This window comes from Puma concolor, chromosome A1 (assembly GCF_028749965.1).
Source record: "Puma concolor isolate L17-30 chromosome A1, mPumCon1.1.hap2, whole genome shotgun sequence".
Lineage (NCBI taxonomy): Eukaryota > Metazoa > Chordata > Mammalia > Carnivora > Felidae > Puma > Puma concolor.
The window spans coordinates 149,790,854-149,810,877 of record NC_141667.1 but is presented as its reverse complement, the minus strand read 5'-3'; the positions used below and the strand labels follow the sequence as shown (position 1 = coordinate 149,810,877).

The window sequence follows — 20,024 nt, the reverse complement described above, 5'->3', positions numbered from 1 at the left end:
AGTGTGGATAATACATGTGAATTTAAAAGTTTACTCTTTTCTCTGTCATCTCTGTTCTGCTACTGAGTTCTTCCAATGATATTTTTTAATAAATTTTGTTATTTTTTCAGTTTTAAAATTTCCACTAGGTTCCTTTCTTTTTTAATACTATCTATTTTCCCACTGAAAAATTTGAAGTTTCCATTATAAAATGGTCATACTTTGAAATACTATTGTAATACCTACTTTTTAAAAAAAAATGTTTATTATTGAGAGACAGAGAGACACAGAGAGTGAGCAGGGGAGGGGTAATGGGGGAGACAGAATCTGAAGTAGGCTCCAGGCTCTGAGCTGTCAGCACAGAGCCTGACACGGGGCTCAAACTCACAAACTGCGAGATCATGACTTGAGCCAAAGTCGGTCGCTTAACCAACTGAGCCACTCAGGTGCCCCTGTAATACCTACTTTATAATAACAAGGATCTATGTTATCTTGGGACAGTGTCTTGTCCTTTTCCTAGGAATGTTGAAATCCTCCTGACTTCTTATATTTTATATTTTACATTCTGCATTATATCCTGGACATGTTAGATATTATGAGACTCTGGGTCCCAATCAGGGGTGAGTCTAAGCTTGCATACACAACCCTAGATTACTTTGAGTTTCTTTTTCTCTCACCACCTGACACATTCCACCTCTCAGGGGCTACTTTCTTTTCCTGGCCTTCTGGTCAAAAATCCAAGGTTTTAGGGGCGCCTAGGTGGCTCAGTTGGTTAAGCGTCCGACTTCAGCTCAAGTCATGATCCATTTGTGGGTTCAAGCCCCATGTCGGGCTCTGTGCTGACAGCTCAGAGCCTGGAGCCTGCTTCAGATTCTATGTCTCCCTCTCTCTCTGCCCGTCCCCCTGCTCATGCTGTCTCTCAAAAATAAACATTAAAAAAAATTTTTTTTTTAATCCAAGGTTTTAGGTTCTCTCTGCTCCCACCTCATGGCTATATTTACCTCCAGGTCCAAGTAGCAGGAAGACAGTGCCTCTGAAGACAGGTAAGTGTTCTCCTCTCTGAAAGGTTTACATCCCTTCTCAACGAAGCACCACTGTCCTTACACAGGAATGCCATTCTGGGAATGCCAGAATGGTCTTAGTTCAAATTCTGGTCTCCTTCTTAAATTTGCCTGCTACCATGACTATTCAGAGTTCTCAGACAGCTGCTCCATGCATCCTCTCCAGGGTTTTTATATGTACTTTGTGGGAGAGATAAGGTAGCATGTGCTTACTCCATTTAGAGTGGAACAAGAACCAAAAGTTATTTTATTTCCAATGGTTGCATCCCCCGGAAATAAACTCTCAAACAGGAAATGTATACAAGTACAAAGGAAGAAGTCTGACTTGAAGCTTCATATTCATCACATTATACAATGACTTCCTGCCTCCGTTTTTTTAATTAAAATTGTAAACATACAGAAAAGTTGGAAGGATAACCAATGACCATCTCTATATCCTCCACAAAGTTGACTAATTTTTCATAACAGTTGACTAATTTTTTACATGCTTACTTGCAAATGTGCTGCAGACATCATGACTTTTCAGACTTGAAAACTTTTACATGCATCTCCTAAGAATAAGGGCAACATCCTATGTACCTCAATGCCATTATCACTTCTAGGAAAATTAAACGTATGACATTATCTAACACCCATTCCATCCTCCTCCTTCCCCAAGTATACCCCCAAATGTCTTTTACAGTTTGAATTTTTCAGACTCTGAAGCCAGTTAAGGATCACACTTTGCTTGTGACTCTTCAGGGCCTTAATCTAGAAGTCTTTTTGTCCTACTACATTGGCTTGTTGAAAAGTCCTGGCCAGTTGTCTTGTACAAAGTCTCACACTCTCGGTTTGTCTGTTTCCTCATCACATAATTCAAGTTGTTCCTTTAGCTCTTAGATTTCTTATAAACACGGAAAACAATCCGGAGAGGAGGCTTAATTAGATTTTCATTAAGTATTTTTGGCAAGAATACGTCACAGATGATCATGAGTGCCTCGTATTGCATCTCATCAGGAGCCACATAAAGTCAGGTTGCCCCACCGGTAGTGAAACTCAGTTTGACAGCCAGATCTCTCCATTATAAAGGCATATCTTTTCTTTGCAATCGGATCTGTGACCTTTGACACCATATAATGTTCCTTAAAATTTTTTTTCACCTGATGGTTTTACTATCCATTGGATTCTCCTGATTTAATTGCATTGAGGGTTTCAAGATGATGATTTGTCTATCATTCCACAGACAGCTAAAAAGATGGCATTCACCAAATAAGTTCATAGACAGCTTTCCTTTTTTTTTCCACTACTTTTTCATAATGGGCTCATTTTTACTTAGCATGTTATACACAATTACAATGATTATTCTTTTCGATGTTTATATTGTGTTAAATTTGATCAGTGAGAGAACCTTCAACTTGGCTCCCGTGTCCTTCTGACATTATCCTTTTTTTAAAGAAAATTTTTTAAGTTTATTTATTTCTGAGAGAGACAGAGACGGCACAAACGGGAACAGGCAGAGAGAGGGTGAGAGAGAATCCTAAGCAGGTTCCATGTGCAGAGCCCAACGCCGGGCTCTTCCCCACAAAACTGTGAGATCATGACCTAAGCTGAAACCAACAGTTGGATGCTTAACCGACTCAGCCACCCAGGAGCCCCTGATGTTATCCTTTAAGTGCTTGTCTTTAAGTGCTATCTATTGGTTTTGTTTCATAAAAAGATACCTCAGACACATTTTATATTTTCCCTGCTCCAAATGAGCCATGGTTATTTTCAGTAGGGAATAGCATTTGGAAACCAAAATCTGGGCACTAAACATGGTCATTGCTATTGGATAACCAAACATGTTTTTATCTGAAATATCTTGCAAATGGCTCTATCCAGTGTTAAACATTGAAGTCTTTATAAAAGCTCATTTCCTAACAAATATACATAAATATATAAAGAGAGATTTTCTAATGAGCTAAGACAGGTCAAGAAGTACACTATGCTGAATGTCTGCATTTAATTCTAAAACCTTTCTCAGACGGTTCTAGCTACTTTTATTAGGACAGTTTTTTAAATGATACCAACTGTGAAACTGAAATATAAAATTGTGGGAAGGAGGCACAGGGAAAATGAAACGTATCTCAAAAATATGGAAAATATTTGGATACCCAATTTTAACCGATGGCTAGAAGGTTTAATAATTAAATATTCACTTATCACTTTACACAAAAGACGTATAACAAAAACAAATGAAAAGGCAGTCTTGTATGTGAAAATCGAAAAGCAATTTCGCTATCTGGACCTCAGCTGGGTTTGAGGACTTATGTACAGTGATTACAAAAGCAGGTGTAATTAGGGACACATAAGAAAAACAAAGGGCATGACTGTAAGCCAATTAACAGGACTGCAGTTAGGAAGAACCTGTCAAACACAGAAATAAAACTGATGAAATTACTGTTGTTGTGCCGAACCAGTTTACAAAACAAACAGTAAGTCATACTCTCGGGACGTGAGATTGGAAGTGAATTATTGTAATTCATACCTATAATTGTCACAGAAAACAGCAGCTGGAATCTTAGATTCTAGTCTCGACTCTGCCCAATAAGCTCAATTTTGTTAGCTATAAATAAACTAAATTAAAATTCCACCTGGCTCTAATGAGCTACCAGCTGTAGTCAGATTCTGTAAATACGTACCTCCTGCAACAGAAAACAGAGTATTTGCATCACATTCTCTCCACTGGCCTCAATTTACTGCACCTTCTATAATACTAGCCTAAGACTATTCAGTAATGTCAAATCATGTCAAATTAAGAAATAATGTAAGGAAAAGGAAAAGAGACTCACTTTGGGAAAAAATTCAATTTCCAAAACTGAATTCTAGGTTAATGAAACCATGTTTTTTTAATCATCAAAAACTTTTGGAAAAAATATACATATATTCCAAAGCTTGTGCATATGTATGTTTGTACACATATGTGTATAGATATATATTTATATATATAACCTGCCAGTGACACAGTTCATGAAAAATTGAGCTTGATTATTTCCATGTGAAAATTTGAATTTAAAGAATTCCTTTTTATCTTGAGCTTCTCTTCATTGAAAAGCATGTGTCCTGTATTTGCCTGCCATTTTAGCAAATTATGGGCCTCACGCTTATTCACTTTAACTCAATGACCGTTTTTAAAAGAAAATTCATACTGAAGCTTACTCTTAGGGAATAAACTCTAATGAAAGAAACAAAACTTAGGGGTGCCTGGGTGGCTCAGTCAGTTAAGCGTCCAACTCTTGCTTTCAGTTCAGGTCATGATCTCACATTTGTGAGATCAAGTCTTGCATCAGGCTCTGCACTGGGTGTGGGGCCTGCTTGGGATTCTCTCTCCCATTCTCTCTCTCTCTCTCCCCCCACCGCCCCTCTTCCCCACTTGTGCTCTCTCTCTAAAAAAGAAAAAGAAAAAGAAAAAGAAAAAGAAAAAGAAAAAGAAAAAGAAAAAGAAAAAGAAAAAGAAAAAGAAAAAGAAAAAGAAAAAGAAAAAGAAAAAGAAAAAGAAAAAGAAACAAAACTCACATTCCATTATTTTTACTATTTTTTTAAGTTAGGCCTTTTATATTTTTTCTATGAATTTAAAAATTATTATATGTTCTTTGTAACCTTAGCATTTAATATTTAATGATTCTTATAAAATTTGACAAATCGGTGCTCTTCATAATTCCATTGATCAATTTTACCATGACTTAGTGGAAACTAGCATATTTCCTCCCAAAGTAAAAAAAAAATCTTTATCTGATCTGGAGTCTGTGCCCTATTTATTATTCTCCAGTGAGAAGTCTTGAATCATTTGAGAGAAGAATTAAACTTCATAGGACTCATCATCTCTGAGAAATCTCTGATACTGAGTAAGGGCGGAGCTATAGATAAAAGGATTCCCATATTCCTTCCATTTATAGAGTTTTTCCTTAGTGTGAACTTTTTTGTGTCTACAAAGGTTTGATCTATAACTGTAGGCTTTCCCACACTCCATGCACTTGTAGAGTTTCTCGCCAGTATGGATCCTCTCATGCTCTGTTAGGAATGAATACTGGCTGAAGGCTTTCCCACACTGATTACACTGGTAGGGTTTCTCTCCAGTGTGAATTCTCTGATGCCTGTAAAGGTTGGATTTGCAACCAAAGGCTTTCCCGCATTCTCCACATGGGTAAAGCTTTTCCCCGGTGTGAATTTTACGATGTTCACTGAAGGATGAATACTGGTTGAAGGCTTTCCCACATTCATTGCACTGGTAGGGTTTCTGACCAGTATGAATTCGCTGGTGTTCAATAAGGGTGGAGATGCGTGTGAAGGTTCTCCCACATTCCAAGCATTTACACAGCTGTTCTCCAGTATGAAGCTTCTGATGTTCAGCCAGGGATGCAAACTGGCTGTAACCTTTCCCACATTCACTGCATTTATAGGGTTTCTCCCCTGTGTGGATTCTTTGGTGTCTGTGAAGTTTTGCTCTACAATTGAAGGCCTTCTCACATTCAGCACATTTATAGAGTTTCTCTCCAGTATGAATCCTCTGATGTACAGTGAGGGTTGAACACTGGCTAAAGGCTTTACCACATTCCTTACACTGGTAGGGTTTCTCGCCGGTGTGCACCCTCAGGTGTTTGATTAGGGTCGAGCTGCTGCTAAACGCCTTCTCACATTCATTACATTTGTAAGGTTTCTCTCCAGTATGAATTCTCTGATGGGCAAGAAGGGAGGATCTGTGGCTAAAGGGTTTCCCACACTCACTACATCTGTAGGGTTTCTCACCAGTGTGAATTCTCTGGTGTTCAATCAGATGGAGACTCTGGTTGAAGCTTCTCCCACATTCATTACAAAGATGAGGTTTTTCTCCTGGGTAAATCTGGATGCATCTCATTAAATCAAAATTCTGTTTAAAACCTCTCCCAAAAGTGTAATATATATTGGGTATCCTTTCTATAGGAACACTCTGTTGTGTGACAAGAATTGTATTTATAAGTAAGCCTTTCCCCAATTCAAGACGTGTCTGCTTTACATCTCCACTCACAGTTTTTTTGTGTGAGGTCATGATTTGCTGAAGAGGTTTCTTCCGTTGCTCCTGTTCTGTTCCACTCTCCAATTCCAAAGTCTGTCCAAAATCGATGTCCCAGTGACCAAACTTAATGGACTTTTTCTTTATTATTCCCTGAGATGTTTCTTCTATAGAAATGTCCTGTCTGGGAGGTGAGGCTTCCATTTCAGGCCAAGTCTTGAAACCTGGAGTGGATCAGAAGCATTAACGGCACCTCTACAGGAAGAGAGAAACATGCAACCGTGGAACAGTAAAATTGGCAATAGTACATATAAAACAGGTCTGAGAGGTGGCTGGGTGGCTCAGTCAGCTGAACGTCCGACTCTTGGTTTCAACTCAGGTCATGATCCCAGGGTTGTGGGATCCAGCCCCATGTCGGGCTCTGCACTGAAAGTGGAGCCTGCTTGAGATTCTCTCTATCCCTCTCTCTCTGCCCTTCTCCCCTGCTCTCTCTCTCTCTCTCTCAAAAAATAAATAAATAAAAGAGGTTTTATACCTCTTTTGATCTCAAATATGGACTTGCCACTGGGGAAAAACAGGATAGGATGGAAAGGAAGAGTGGTAAACAGGTGAAGGAGTGGTGTCGGAGAATAGAGTGAACAGAATAACACTGGAAACAAAGACATTGCAACTTGAGAGAAGCAGAGGCAGAGAGAGAACAGGTCAAGCTGAAGGTATGAGGCTACAGAAAAATGTTAGCTCCTAAGTTCGAGTTGAATAAACTGTGGCACATTTCAGTGTATCATTTCCTGTTCTGTATGCTGGGCCATGAGGTAGGTAACTTGTCTTTATTTTCTCCTTTTTTTTTTTTTTAAGTTTACTTACTTACTTATCTATCTATCTATCTATCTATCTATCTATCTATCTATCTATCTATTTATTTTTTGCATAATCTCTACACCCAGCATGGGGCTTGAACTCACAAGCCCAAGATTTAGAGTTGTGTGCCCCTCCAAGTGAGTCAGCCAGGCACCCGTATCTTCTTTCTATTCACATGTGGATTTTATGATGTTAGTGCCCATAGCTGAAACTCTAGGTGTGATCATTTAAAAATATCTGTGATGTTTTCCTTAGATTTTGTGAATCTGTATGTGAATATGATTTCGTATCATAGTCTGTGAAAGGAGAAACAGTCTGTTAATAAGAGGGTGCTCAGGTTTTCAAACTTATAGCAGCCCTGAAGCATGACTGTATTGAGGATTTCTGATCTAAATTCAAGATGCTGACTATAAAGAAGAGGAAAATATGGAATAAATCAGCCTCGTGCAACAACCTATCCCTGGTGATTGGAGGAATAACAGTTTTGTTCACACCTCCCTGCCCCCACTTTTCCCTTCCAAATTGATCACGAGGAAAAATAGTCATCTCTTCTAATAAGCTGCAACCAGAAGACTGACCTCCTTTTGTAGGAATCTTTTTATTTTTATATTTGTATTATTTATTAAAGTTTTAATTTTTTAAATGTTTATTCATTTATTTGAGAGAGAGAGTAAGAGAGAGACAGAGTTTGAGTAAGGGAGGGGCAGAAAGAGAAGGAGACACAGAATCCAAAGCAGGTTCCAGGCTCTGAGCTGTCACCACACAGCCTGACGTGGGGCTCAAACTCACGAACCGTGAGATCATGACCTGAGCCAAAGTCGGACACTTAACAGACTGTCACCCAAGCGCCCCCTAAAGATTTTATTTTTAAGTAATCTCTATACCCAGCATGGGGCTCAAACTCACAACCCCAAGATCAAAGGTCTCATGCTCCACTGACTGAGCCAGCCAGGCACCCCTGTGAGAATCTCTTTAGACAAATGAAAGTTTACAAGAAATGTGGAGTCAATATGCCCCAAAGTTCTGAAATATGCCCAAGCCCCAAGCTCAGATATGATGTTAAGTGAAAGGATTCAGCTTGAGCTGATTCTATGGAACTGTGGGCTCAAATCTGGCTTTCTTTAATCAATCCATGATTGAAAATAGGTTAAAACTAGGTCTGTGTAATTAGGTAATTGTATATACTTAAATTTAGGTTAATAAAAATCCATCAGAATTAATATATAAATATAATATATAAATAAAATATATATGATCAAAATTAAATAATAATAAAATATATATGATTAAAATTAAATAATAAGAGGAAGAAGGCACACAGGCTATAAATCTGTATAAAAATATAGATTTTTCTTCAAGATGTTAATGGAAAACCTAACAGTTTGCAAGTTAAAGGATTGACCAGGGTACCTCCCCTCTTTTTATCCTTTGTCACAATATGACATTCCCTGCCCATCCAGAAATCTACTAGGCTACCCTAATCTCATTTTTCTAAAGAAATTTAATGACTAAAGCCTAAATCAGTCTCTCTCTCTCTCTTCCAAAACATATTTTACTTAAACATTCTATCACTTAACATATATACATACACGAAGTCTGAAAATAATTCAAGTGTTTGTTCAAGGAGAATATCTTGATTATTGTTAATGTACATTATTAGTGTATATTAATATAGATATATTATGTATATATATGTATATACTATACATACATATTGTATATTATACATGCTATAATGTATATTACATACCTATATTATACATTAACATTATAAACATTAACATCATTATTTGTTAATTCCTTACTGTGCACATGATAAGCACGCAATTAGAGTGTCTTGCATAAAAAAAATAATGGGAGCATGTGGGTGGTGCAATCAGTTAAGCAACTGACTCTTGATCTTGGCTCAGGTCATGATCTCACAGTATAGGAGTTTGAGTCTGGCATTAGGCTCTGCACTGATGGTGCGAACCCTGCTTGGAATTCTGTCTCTCCTCTCTGCCCGCCCCTTCTTGTGCTCTCTTTCTCTCTCAAAATAAATAAACATAAAAAACAACAAAACTGGGCAGAGTTAGTTGGAAAAATTATGAAGAGCAGGTGACCTCAAAAATGAATTCCCTCCTCTTATAACAGACTCCTGAAACCCAGTCATTTTTTGAACAAATAGTGAATAATCAGCAATGATAATATGAAACGTACAAATGATTAAACAGTAATGGTTCATTTCTCCTTGATATGAGAAGCCTCGGCTGTATAATGTTGGTGTGAGGTTCAGAGAACCAAGACACCAACACCAACAGTATTAGCAAGGAGTGGTTCTATAAAGGAAGCTGGATAATAAAGAGCAAGGGGATGGATTTCAGTAGAAAATGAAAAGAGGAGTCTATGAGTCAGAAAGAAGGCCTGATCAAAGTCATCTGTGGGGAAAGTAAACCTATTTGGGGGCAGGGGGAGGGGCTTAATGACTAAAAGAGGAAATCCAGGTTCGAATTCATTTAAAAAAATTTTTTTAATGTTTATTTTTTTTTGAGAGAGAGAGAGGGTGTACGCGTGAGAGAGCAAGCGCACAGAGGGGGAGGGGCAGAGAGAGAGGGAGACACAGAATCCGAAGCAGGCTCCAGGCTCCGAGCCGTCAGCACAGAGCTGTGAGCTCATGACCTAAGCTGAAGTCAGAGGCTTAACTGACTGAGCCACCCAGGAGCCCCTGGAATAACAGGGTAAAGCCAAACACAGAGTTCCTGAACAACTGGCAGAAGAATTCAGAATAATAATACAGGTCACAGGAGGGGTTGTAAGTTCTTAGGCAGATAATAATAGGAAACAGTGGCCTTATTTGGTAAGAATGAGGACAGAGTGGAAGGTGAACAATGATATAGCTGCCATGGTCTGGTTGCACTGAGTACTTAAATCTGAGCTTCCTCGGCACTGAGTTAATCATAAAGGCAGTTCAATTACACTAAAAAAATATTAAGTGAAGGCAGTATATTTGATGCTACAGGCACAGAATTCAAAGACAGACCTGGTTTCTTCCTTAAATATGCACAATCCAGTTAGGAAAAGAAATAACAGGAGAATAACTATAATTCACTACAACAGATGCTGTAATGGATGTGTTCAAGGCATCCAGAAAGTGCCGTATGAATGCGACTGACTGGAAAATGGATGCTGACTGGGAAGCAGGAAAAAATAAGAAAAACCCACAGATGAGGGGAGGCAGATGGATCTAAGGTTTCCTGTGGACAAGGGGGAAGCAGTAACCCGAGAAGGAATGACACACAAATGTTAATGAGGGTTCAGGTTTGGCCAGAACATGGAGCCGGAGTGGAAGTGGCCACTGATTCCTATAAAGCAACATGGAGACAGGCTACGAAGTAGGTTTAATGTCACATTAAGGAATTTTACTTTACTCCGTGGATAAAGAGAGAAACAACAAGGTCTCTTAAGGTATGGGAATAACACCTGAGTTTTGAAAAGATCAATCACTCTGCTGATGGCCCAGAAGGTGAGAGAGGAGAACAAGGCTCAGAGAAGGTAGGTAACTTTCCCTGTAGCTCAGAGCACTTGGAAGCAGTGGCAGGGGTAACATGAAATCAGGAAATGTCCAAAGTCAAATCATGATCTTATATGCTAGGCTGTACTACTCAGTAACTCTTTCTTTGGAGAAAACTGTATTTTGGTTTTTTTTTTAATTTTTTTAATGTTTCTTTATTTTCAAGAGAGAGTGCACATGCACACGTGCATGAGTTGGCAAGAGGCAGAGAAAGAGGAAGACACAGAATCCCGGGGCTCGAACTCATGAACCATAAGACCATGACCTGAGCCAAAGTTGGACACTTAACTGACTGAGCCACCCAGGCGCCCCTAGAAAACTGTATTTTAATAAAGGTGAAAAGTATTTGTGAAGACAACGAGCAAACAAAACATGCCAATAAAGGCAAGAATCATAGATTATAAAGGTCAAACCACAAAGACCACAAACCACAAAATATTGCCCATTCTGTGTCACACGGTGAACAGAAATGACACTGGTGATCGAGGCTTTTCTCACTGCTTTTCAGCTTTTCCAGCTCTGCCAGCAAAGTGTTTGACAACCTCTGATGCACTGTTTCTTCCGTGATAAAGAGAGGTATCTAAATTTGACGGTCTTCAAGTGATCTTCTAACTTCAACAACTTACAGTTTTATGATAAAGACCAGTGAGCTTAGACTAGGCTAGAAGAGGAGTCTACAAACTACAGGTCTCTGGGCCAACTCCAGCTGATACCTCCTTCTGGTGCTAGAAGGCAGCCACACCTATGGGTTGATTACTTACTGTCTCTGTCTGCATTTGCATTACCTTGCACTAAAATGGCGGAGTTTAAGGACTGCAAAAGAGACCTGTGGCCCCCAATGCCAAAATATTTACCATCTGGTCCACTGTGGGAAAAGCATGCCAAGCCCTGGACCAGAAAAGCTACAGAGGTCCAGGGGAGCTGGTTGACTCTCACAGTGGGACACGACAGCCCCAGTCTCCAGGGACATAAAAGGGAAATGATGAGTTAAGAAACCTGAGACACGGAAGCGTTGACAACACCCTGAAATATGGGGTTGTGAGAGAAATTACAAAGAATTCAAGACGCAACCGAAGGTGTAAAGTTTTTCAAGTCTGTCATGTGTAATTGCAGATGGAAAGAAAACCGTGGAAATCAAGAGGCCAAGACAGCAGAAGGAAGTGGGTGAAGTGGCAGAGAAGGAAAGAGGGAAAGCAGGGCGCGTTAAGCAAAGAAAGAGGTCTACTCAGGGGCCTTTTGCTGCAAAGAAAACCATTATCACCAAGGAACTTCCCATGAGGGGGCCCTGGCTCAGCACTTCCAGCAAAATTCTCAGAGCACCGCCTCCTCCTGACCTGCTCTCATATATACCCCGCCCTGTGCCCGGTTCCCAGCCGCGCACTCACCCAGACAGGCGTCTTGAGGGGTTTCCCTTTCCACCACGCAAGGATCCTCGCCTTGCTGCAACCGGCAGATCACCTTTGGCATCGAAGATGGAATCCCTGCTCGTGGGGAAGGGAATGGAGTTTGAGCAGATGGGGCAAGTCCGGAGCTCACAAACCAGAGGCATAAGGGCAGAGAAGGGAGCCTGGGGAGGTGGGGCACGCAGCACATCGCAGGTGGGTTTGGTTCAGAAACAACACAGCCTTATCCCTCTTCCCCCCCTGACCCCCCACAGGACCCAGTGAGTGGAGGAGGACCACCCTGGTCAGGAGGAGGACCACCCTGGTCAGGAGGCAGGTGGGAGGAAGGCAGAGGAAGGGCATCCGGACACAAATGCGTGCCTTGAATCCGCAGAGGCTCTTCCTTTCCCAGGGGCTCGTTAGGGGAGAAACTGCGGACTCTGAACCCCACAGGGGCAGCTCAAAGGCGCTCCCGCAGCAGATTCTCCCTTACAGATGAGCCTCCTTACCCAGCGAGACCAGGGTGCCATAGTTCTCCAGCATCACCTCCCGGTACAGGGTTCTCTGCGCAGAGTCCAGGTGCAGCCACTCGTCCTGGCTGAAGACCACGGCCACGTCCCTGAACGTCACAGACTCCTGTAATGGCAAACCCATTCCTGCTCACCCAGGACCAAGTTCTCCACCACTCGGTAACGCCGGTGACGCAGGGATGTGCGACAACCAACCCTGATGTCCCAGGATTCTAAGTATATTTCAAATGGACTATTTATGTTACTTTTGGGACCCCCCCCCCATCGACAATTATACAAATATTTACTGAGAACCCACCAGGTGTTGTGAGGGCAAAGTCGGGGAGAAAGGCAAGTCCCCGCCAAAAGGGAATTTAAATCCCAGGCTGGGATCTGTCAAGTGAGCACAGACATCCACCTCCCTCTCACTCAAAATCCAAATTAAAGGAAAGGGGGGGAAAAATCAGAATACACTTAGAACAATGCCAGAAAACTGGAAAAGCCATTAGCAGAACCAAAACAAAAAAGAATTTCTGAGATGTAAAAGCAAATGATAAAAATAGTATTAGCTCATGTTTATTGAATACTTGTATGTCAGGAACTATGACAGGAACTTTGAACATAGTATCTTCACGAAGTTTCACAGAAATTCTATGAGGAAGACACTATAATTAAATTGTTTTGCAAGTGAAGAAGCAGCTCAGAGAGGTTACGTTACCTGCCAAGGTAATCCTGTTAGAAACTAGTAGAGATTGGAACTGAATTCAGGCAGACTGACCACTAAACTAGACTGTCACATAGGTATCCACTGTCTATGGAAATTAAAAGACCCGGGGTCCCAGAGCTTCCTTGGGATTCTTAGTCTCCCTCTCTCTCTCTGTCCCTTCCCCACTGGCTCTTGGTCTCTCTTAAAAATACACATTTTAAAGAAATTAAAAGTAAATAAGACCCAAAGAACATGCAAGACTATACACGTGCCAAAAGGGACTGTGAGAAAGTCAGTTCTTCCAAGAGAACTCCGCTAATTCGCAAAATGAGAGAAATCAGAAGCTGGCCAATTATCAGCTCTTATATGAAGGAGATATAAGGCATGATAAAGGAATATGTATGCTTTCACCTTGTGATTCTACTGTTAGGAGTCCACTATAAGAGAGCCTCACACAAATGAGTAGGGGTATTTGTTCAAAGATGTTTCTGGAAACTTTATTTGTAAGCCAATGGTTGTGGTAGGCTGAGTAACAAAACCTGTGAATGTTATATATATGACTAAAAGGACCCTGAAGATCTTCTTAAGGATTTTATTTTTGAGATGAGAAGATCCTGATTATCCAGATGGATCTCGTGTATGTATATATATATATATATATATATATATATATATATACATACATACACACACACACACACACACACACACACACAAAAGTATTTGGAAGAATACAACAAGCCATCCACCCTGATTATTCTTTCGTGTTTGTGGAGGAGCAGAAAAGCAATTTTTTGCTTACTACTCTCTACCCTTCCAGTAGGCTGACATTGTTTACAGGGTGTGTGCATTTATTCCAAAATTTTTAATTTTTTTATTTTTTGGAGAGAGAGAAAGTGCACGTGTGGGAGGGGGAGCAGAGAAAGAGAGAGAGAGAGAGAGAGAGAGAATATCTCAAGCAGGCTTCACACTCAGCATGGAACCCTATGTGGGGCTTTATCTCATGACCCTGGGATCATGACCTGAGCTGAAATCAAGAATCGGATGCTCAACCGACTGAGCCAGTCAGGCGTCCCTGTTTTGAAATTGTTTACATTCCATTTTATGTATTGACTTTTCAGCTATACCTCTTTGCATTTTTTTTAAAGATTAAAAAAAAATTTTTTTAAAGTAATCGCTACACCCAGCATGGGGCTTGAACTCACACCCCCAAGATCAAGAGTCTCAGGCTCCTCTTCCTGAGCTAGCCAGGCGCCCCACCTCTTTGCATTTTTAGTGGTTGCTCTGAGAATTATAACATACATCCTTAGTTCTTTATAGTCTATTAGAGCGAATATCTGATTTCACACAGAACGCAAGAACTTGCAAGTGTATGGGAACACCACCCCTTCTTCATGCTATCGTTGTTAAAAAGACGCTCCGTGTTCAGAGAGCTGGCAGGACTCACCAGACCTCACCAAGCACGCTCATGGGAGGCAACAGGTACAAGTGCAACAAGACAGAGAGAGTGCAGCGAAGCCCTGGAGGACGGAGACATGTTCCATGTGCAATCTCCCTGTCCTTGTGCACACAGCCTAGGCCATGTCCCTGGATCTGTAGGAGGAACTTTGAATCAGAAGGGCTTAAAGGGGAAACGCTCAGCAGGGGCTTTTTGTGTGTCAAGCAAGGCTTGTCAAACAAGGTAGGCCAGCTCCCAACCAACCACTGAGATGACCACCCTGGGGGGAGCCAGTGGCACTGGGATCTTAAACAGCATATCCACTGCCTTTATTGTGCCTCAGAGTCAAAAATCAGCCATCCAGGCCCTCCTCAGAGATGAAGATAGAGCTTTTCTGGAGATAAAGACAGAGCTTTTTGAGTCCAACCATAAATGAACTCTAGACACACAACTGTCATGTGTATTACCTCCACCTGTGTTATAAACCCCATGATACAGTATTATGTTTTTGCTCTAAACAATCATAGGCATTTTATTTTTTTATTTATTTTTTAATGTTTATTTTTGAGAGAGAGAGAGAGAGAGAGAGAGAGAGAGGGAGAGAGCACAAGCAGGGGAGGAGCAGAGAGAGAGGGAGACACAGAATCTGAAGCAGGCTCCAGGCTCCAAGCTACCAGCACAGAGCCCAATGCGGGGCGGGGCTTGAACCCACCAACCGTGAGATCATGACCTGATCCGAAGTCAGACGCTCAACCGACTGAGCTACCCAGGCACTCCAATCATAGGCATTTTAAAGATACTGAGAGAAAAAAGTATTTATATATTTACATTTATCCACATGGCCTCCTTTTCCAATGCTCTTTATTTCCTTCCTAAGGTGAGAGCTCCCATCTGGCATTATTTCCTGTCAACTTGAAGCAAGCATATACTTTAGCATATATTGCAGGGTGGGCCTGCTGACCATGACTTAGGTTCATTTTCATTTATCTGAAAATGTCTTTACTTCATTCTTTTTCTTTTTTTTTTTTTTTAAGTTTATTTGATAGAGAGAGGGATAGCGAGCAAGTGAGGCAGGGGAAGAATGACAGGGAGAGAATCCCAAGCAGGCTCCACACCCTCAGCACAGAGCCTAACGCGGGGCTCAATCTCTCGACTATGAGATCATGACCTGAGCCAAAATCAAGAGTCTGATGCTTAACCGACTGAGTCACCCAGGAGCCTCTACTTCATCTTCCTTCTTAAAGAATATTTTCATTGGTGGGGCACCTGGGCGGCTCAGTTGGTTAAGCATCCGATTTCGGCTCAGGTCATGATCTCACAGTTCGTGGGTTGGAGCCCTGCATCGGGCTCTGTGCTGACAGCTTAAAGCCTGGAGCCTGTTTCGGATTCTGTGTCTCCCTCTCTCTCTCTGCTCCTCCCCCCGCTCATGCTGTCTCTCTCTCTCCTTCAAAAATAAATTAAAAACATTAAAAAAATTTTTTTAAAGAATATTTTCATCAGTTATAGAATTCTGGGTTCACAGTTTCTTTCTTTCATGTAAAACACCACTCGATCATTTTCTGGCCCTTGTTTCTGATGAGAAGCCAATGGACGTTCAGATACCGATGCTCTGTATTTAGTACAGTACTCTTTATTCTATCTGCTTTCAAATCTTCAGTTTTCAGTAAATTAGAGGTCAAAAAAAAACTCACAAAAAACGCTGAGTTGCAAACATCCTCCTCTTCATCTTCCCTTAGCTGAAATCAAGTGGGTCTCTCAGAAAAGCTTGCGGGTATGGGAAAAGCTCAGACAGTGAAAATCCCTACCTGTGGGCAGAGGGCACCCCAGGTGATGGCTGGGTATTGCTTTCACTTCATTTTGCTGGCCTTTACATTTTGGTTTCCCACAACACACATCTCCTTGTAATTAGAGAATCAAAGCAAAGTCCAGCCTAGTGGCAAGAGGCAGACCAATTTGGCAGGCCCTAAAATAATGTCGTTGCTGCTTATGATGATAATAATGGTAGTTAACAGCTAGCATTTACTGAGATTTAATATGTACCATGCACTGTTCTCAGAATTTTACGTATACTTAAGTTCTCAGAGCATAACATTAATGTATATACGGTCTTATCTGGGTTCGAGGCTAGCTGGAAGACCCTGGTCAAGTTACTTGCTCCTCTGTGCCTCAGTTTCCTCACCCATAAAATGCAGATATTAACAGTCCTGTTACATGGACTAAACGAGGTACGTATGTCATTAATCCCACTTACAAATGAGGAAATGAGGCACACAGAGAGACAATAACTTGCCAAGGTCACAACCCCAGCTTGGAGGTGAACTTATGAACTCAAGTTCCAGAGTCTACATTTGTAACATGTAAGCTACCACTACTTTGGGGGAAAGCAGTCAATGAAAACAGAGGCTTTGGGGCTGGCAGAACAGAAAACCCACGGAAGGAACAGGAGCTGGCGTTGGGGGAAAGCTGGGACTTCCATGTGGAAATATTTCCTAAGAGTTCTCCACTGTGTCTCTAGGGAAAAGTTGAGGCCTGAGAACAGAGATTTGGGAAAGATCTTCAGGTTAAAGTAATGAAAATGGACATAGAGACAGAGGAAGCACATTCCTCAGCAGCCCCTCCATGAATCCTGGATCCTGGGGAAAACTTAAAGAACCCTGGATTCCCCAGGTTTTGTTGGAGAGAAAAGTACTCAAAGAATGGAAACATGTGCACCCTCTCTAAACCCAGAAAGCGATTCATGAGAAAGACAATCTTCACTTACTTTCACCTTAGTGGGCAGCAAATCCACAGCCATGCTTTCCTTCTCAGTTTTCCTGGCAAGAGGAGTGTAGACTGCTGACAAGATAGATCTGGAGAGGAAAAGGTGTCATGAGGAACTCTGGTGTCAAGGGATGGCCTGGGGAGAGGGGAGATGAAGTTACAACCACCCATAATGCCCACCAGGTCCCAGCAAAGCCGCACCACATAAATGATGCAAGCCAAGCAAACGCATGCTCACCAAGCCAATACAGCTCTAAGACAATTCTCCCATCTCCATCTCCCTATATTAACCATACTTCTAACTGCTATAAACTGATGCTTTACGGTCACCTAAGGTTTATTAGCTGTGACTAAGCAAACTGTGATTCATCCACAGATACCTGGAGTCCTTAGTTAGCTTTAAAGTGTACACGCTGTAAAATCAACAATGAACATGAATTTCCTGGAGGCTGCCACTTTCAAATACAGACGGCCAACCCTAAGCCCACCTGCCCCACCCAGCCCTTTCCTTCCCGAAGAAGCCACAATCAAGTCGCCTGCCCATATTTGCCTTGTCTTTCTGCCTCACAGGTGCCTTCCCTGAGTGGCCCTGCCTGGAGTGCTGCACTGGTCCCCAGGGAATAACACAACCTGCACACTTTCCTCCTCTCACCCCCCTGTATCCGGACCTACCCTACCTCACCAGAGGTAATGTGGTTAAAACACTCCCTCTCGCACAAGATGCATGCCAGACTGTTGCTTTGTCGGACCCCCTACACGCAAATCTCACAGGTGCCACCTCTTACAGCATCCACAGCGGGAAACAGCCCTCTTTGTCACACACAAATCCCAACTGGGAGAGCAAGGTGAGTGTGCCTGGAGCCGCCAGGCAGGTGTCAGAGAAGGACCCTGGCCACAGCTGCCTGCACTGGCTACCTGGGTTTGCATGCAGAGGGCTCTCCAGGGTGCAGTGCCCAGCGTGAGGGCTCAACTAGCAGAGTATGGGGGCGGGGGGTGGGGGGGGTGGTCATCTGGGGCTGGGGCACTTCAGCCAGGGGAGGGAAGATGCTGTAGAGGTATTCACAGACTCCAGAATCTGGGGTGCTTTTCATACATTTTTAAGCCTCACAACGACTCTAAAACGTATGTATGGCTATCCCATTTCGCAGATGTGAGGGAGACTGAGAACTTAAGGAGTCACAGCGACCTGACAAAGAAACAAAAATGGTTAAGTAACAGGGGCAGGAAGGGAATCCTTGCTCCAGTCCAGGGTCTTAGCTAAACGTGGCAAATTACCTGGCCATTGTGCCTCAGTTCCTTCATCTGTAAAATGGGGGCAGTGTGCAGTCAACTTACTGGCTATGCATGCAGAAGCATGAAATGAGTTAATCCATCGAAGCCGCTACACCACGATCGGGCACACCTCGTTCTCGGCCAGCGCGAGCTATTGTTTGTATTACTTCACTGAGAAGTCTCTCGGCAGACGGCCACCAGAGGCCCCCGCCCACAGCAGTCCCGGCACGCCCCAGCTCACCTGGCCGGGCGCTTCCTCTCCGCGCGTCTTCCGGGCCAGCGACACCCGCAAGGCACCGCCGCCCCGGCCGACCTCTGACCCACGGGCCGCGCGGCGTCTCCCGGTGTCCGCGCGCCGCCCCGCCGGGCACCGCACTCCCCACCCAGACGGGACAGACGCTGGCTCCACCGCTGCGGGGAAGAGGCAGCCGGGAAGTCTCCGCTCCTTGCACACCGCCCCAGCGTAACCGAGATCACCCGCGCCTCTAGCCCCAGAAAGGCCGGGACCAGTCCCGCAACCCCGCGAACCCTAGAACTACTACTCCCGACATGCCTCCGCCCCGCGCGGACTACAGCTCCCAGAAGGCGGCTGGGCGACCCCCGGGAGAGGCACGTACCCTCTCGCCGCGCGAGTCCCGGGGACCCGCTGTCCGAGGGGTCTGCAACGCGGGGGCGCGCGCACCTGATGGATAGGGCGGTCCCCTCGCAGTGCCCGCTGCCTAAATCCGCCCCTAGGCTTGTTTTGTCAGACCAGCAAGGTGATTTGAAAAACAAACCCTGAATTTAAGCGCCTTTAGGAGGCTCTGCGCGCCACAGCTACCCCTCCACCGGCTAGCTATGATTATTTTTATTTTAATACGTAGCACACCCCGAGGATAATGTATGCATAGGTACTGTTTGAGGAGGGCGCTTGTGGGGATGAGCACTGGGTGTGTATGTAAGCCAATCTGACAATAAATTATATTCATTAAAAAAAAAAAAAATGAAACCAATACCCACATACCCAACACTCTGCTTGAAGAGATTTGACCAGAATTTTTGAAGCCTGGTCCACAATGCTCCCCTGTCACTTATCTAAATTGTGTTAAGCATTTCACTCCCTTAGCTTGATGCGTACTCCACATGTATGTGTCCCACAATAATAAGTGTTTATTTTTGCAAGGTTTTGACCTTTATATAAATGGAGTCTGCTGTATGTTCTCCTATGACTTATATGCTCAACATGAACACTGTATTAAAAAAGAAAAAATCGGGGCGCCTGGGTGGCGCAGTCGGTTAAGCGTCCGACTTCAGCCAGGTCACGATCTCGCAGTCCGTGAGTTCGAGCCCCGCGTCAGGCTCTGGGCTGATGGCTCAGAGCCTGGAGCCTGTTTCCGATTCTGTGTCTCCCTCTCTCCCTGCCCCTCCCCCGTTCGTGCTCTGTCTCTCTCTGTCCCAAAAATAAATAAACGTTGAAAAAAAAAATTTAAAAAAAAAAAAAAAAAGAAAAAATCAACCGGGG

The 20,024-nt window shown here is 42.9% G+C and overlaps 1 protein-coding gene across 2 annotated transcripts; it reads right to left on the bottom strand.

The window, feature by feature from the left end:
• Positions 1-1,257: 1,257 nt before the first annotated feature.
• ZNF354C (zinc finger protein 354C) lies at positions 1,258-19,074 on the bottom strand. 2 transcript variants are annotated; one of them, XM_086706050.1, is made up of 5 exons: positions 18,765-19,074; positions 17,253-17,340; positions 12,348-12,474; positions 11,842-11,937; positions 1,258-6,272 (listed from the first exon to the last, which is right to left on the bottom strand). In XM_086706050.1, the coding sequence occupies exons 2-5, from the start codon at positions 17,283-17,285 to the stop codon at positions 4,858-4,860; spliced, it is 1,671 nt and encodes a 556-aa protein (XP_086562176.1). In that variant the 5' UTR covers positions 17,286-17,340; positions 18,765-19,074; the 3' UTR covers positions 1,258-4,857. The 2 variants fall into 2 exon arrangements, with proteins under 2 accessions (XP_086562176.1, XP_086562173.1); XM_086706047.1 differs by lacking the exon at positions 18,765-19,074 and adding an exon at positions 18,587-18,743.
• Positions 19,075-20,024: the final 950 nt, after the last annotated feature.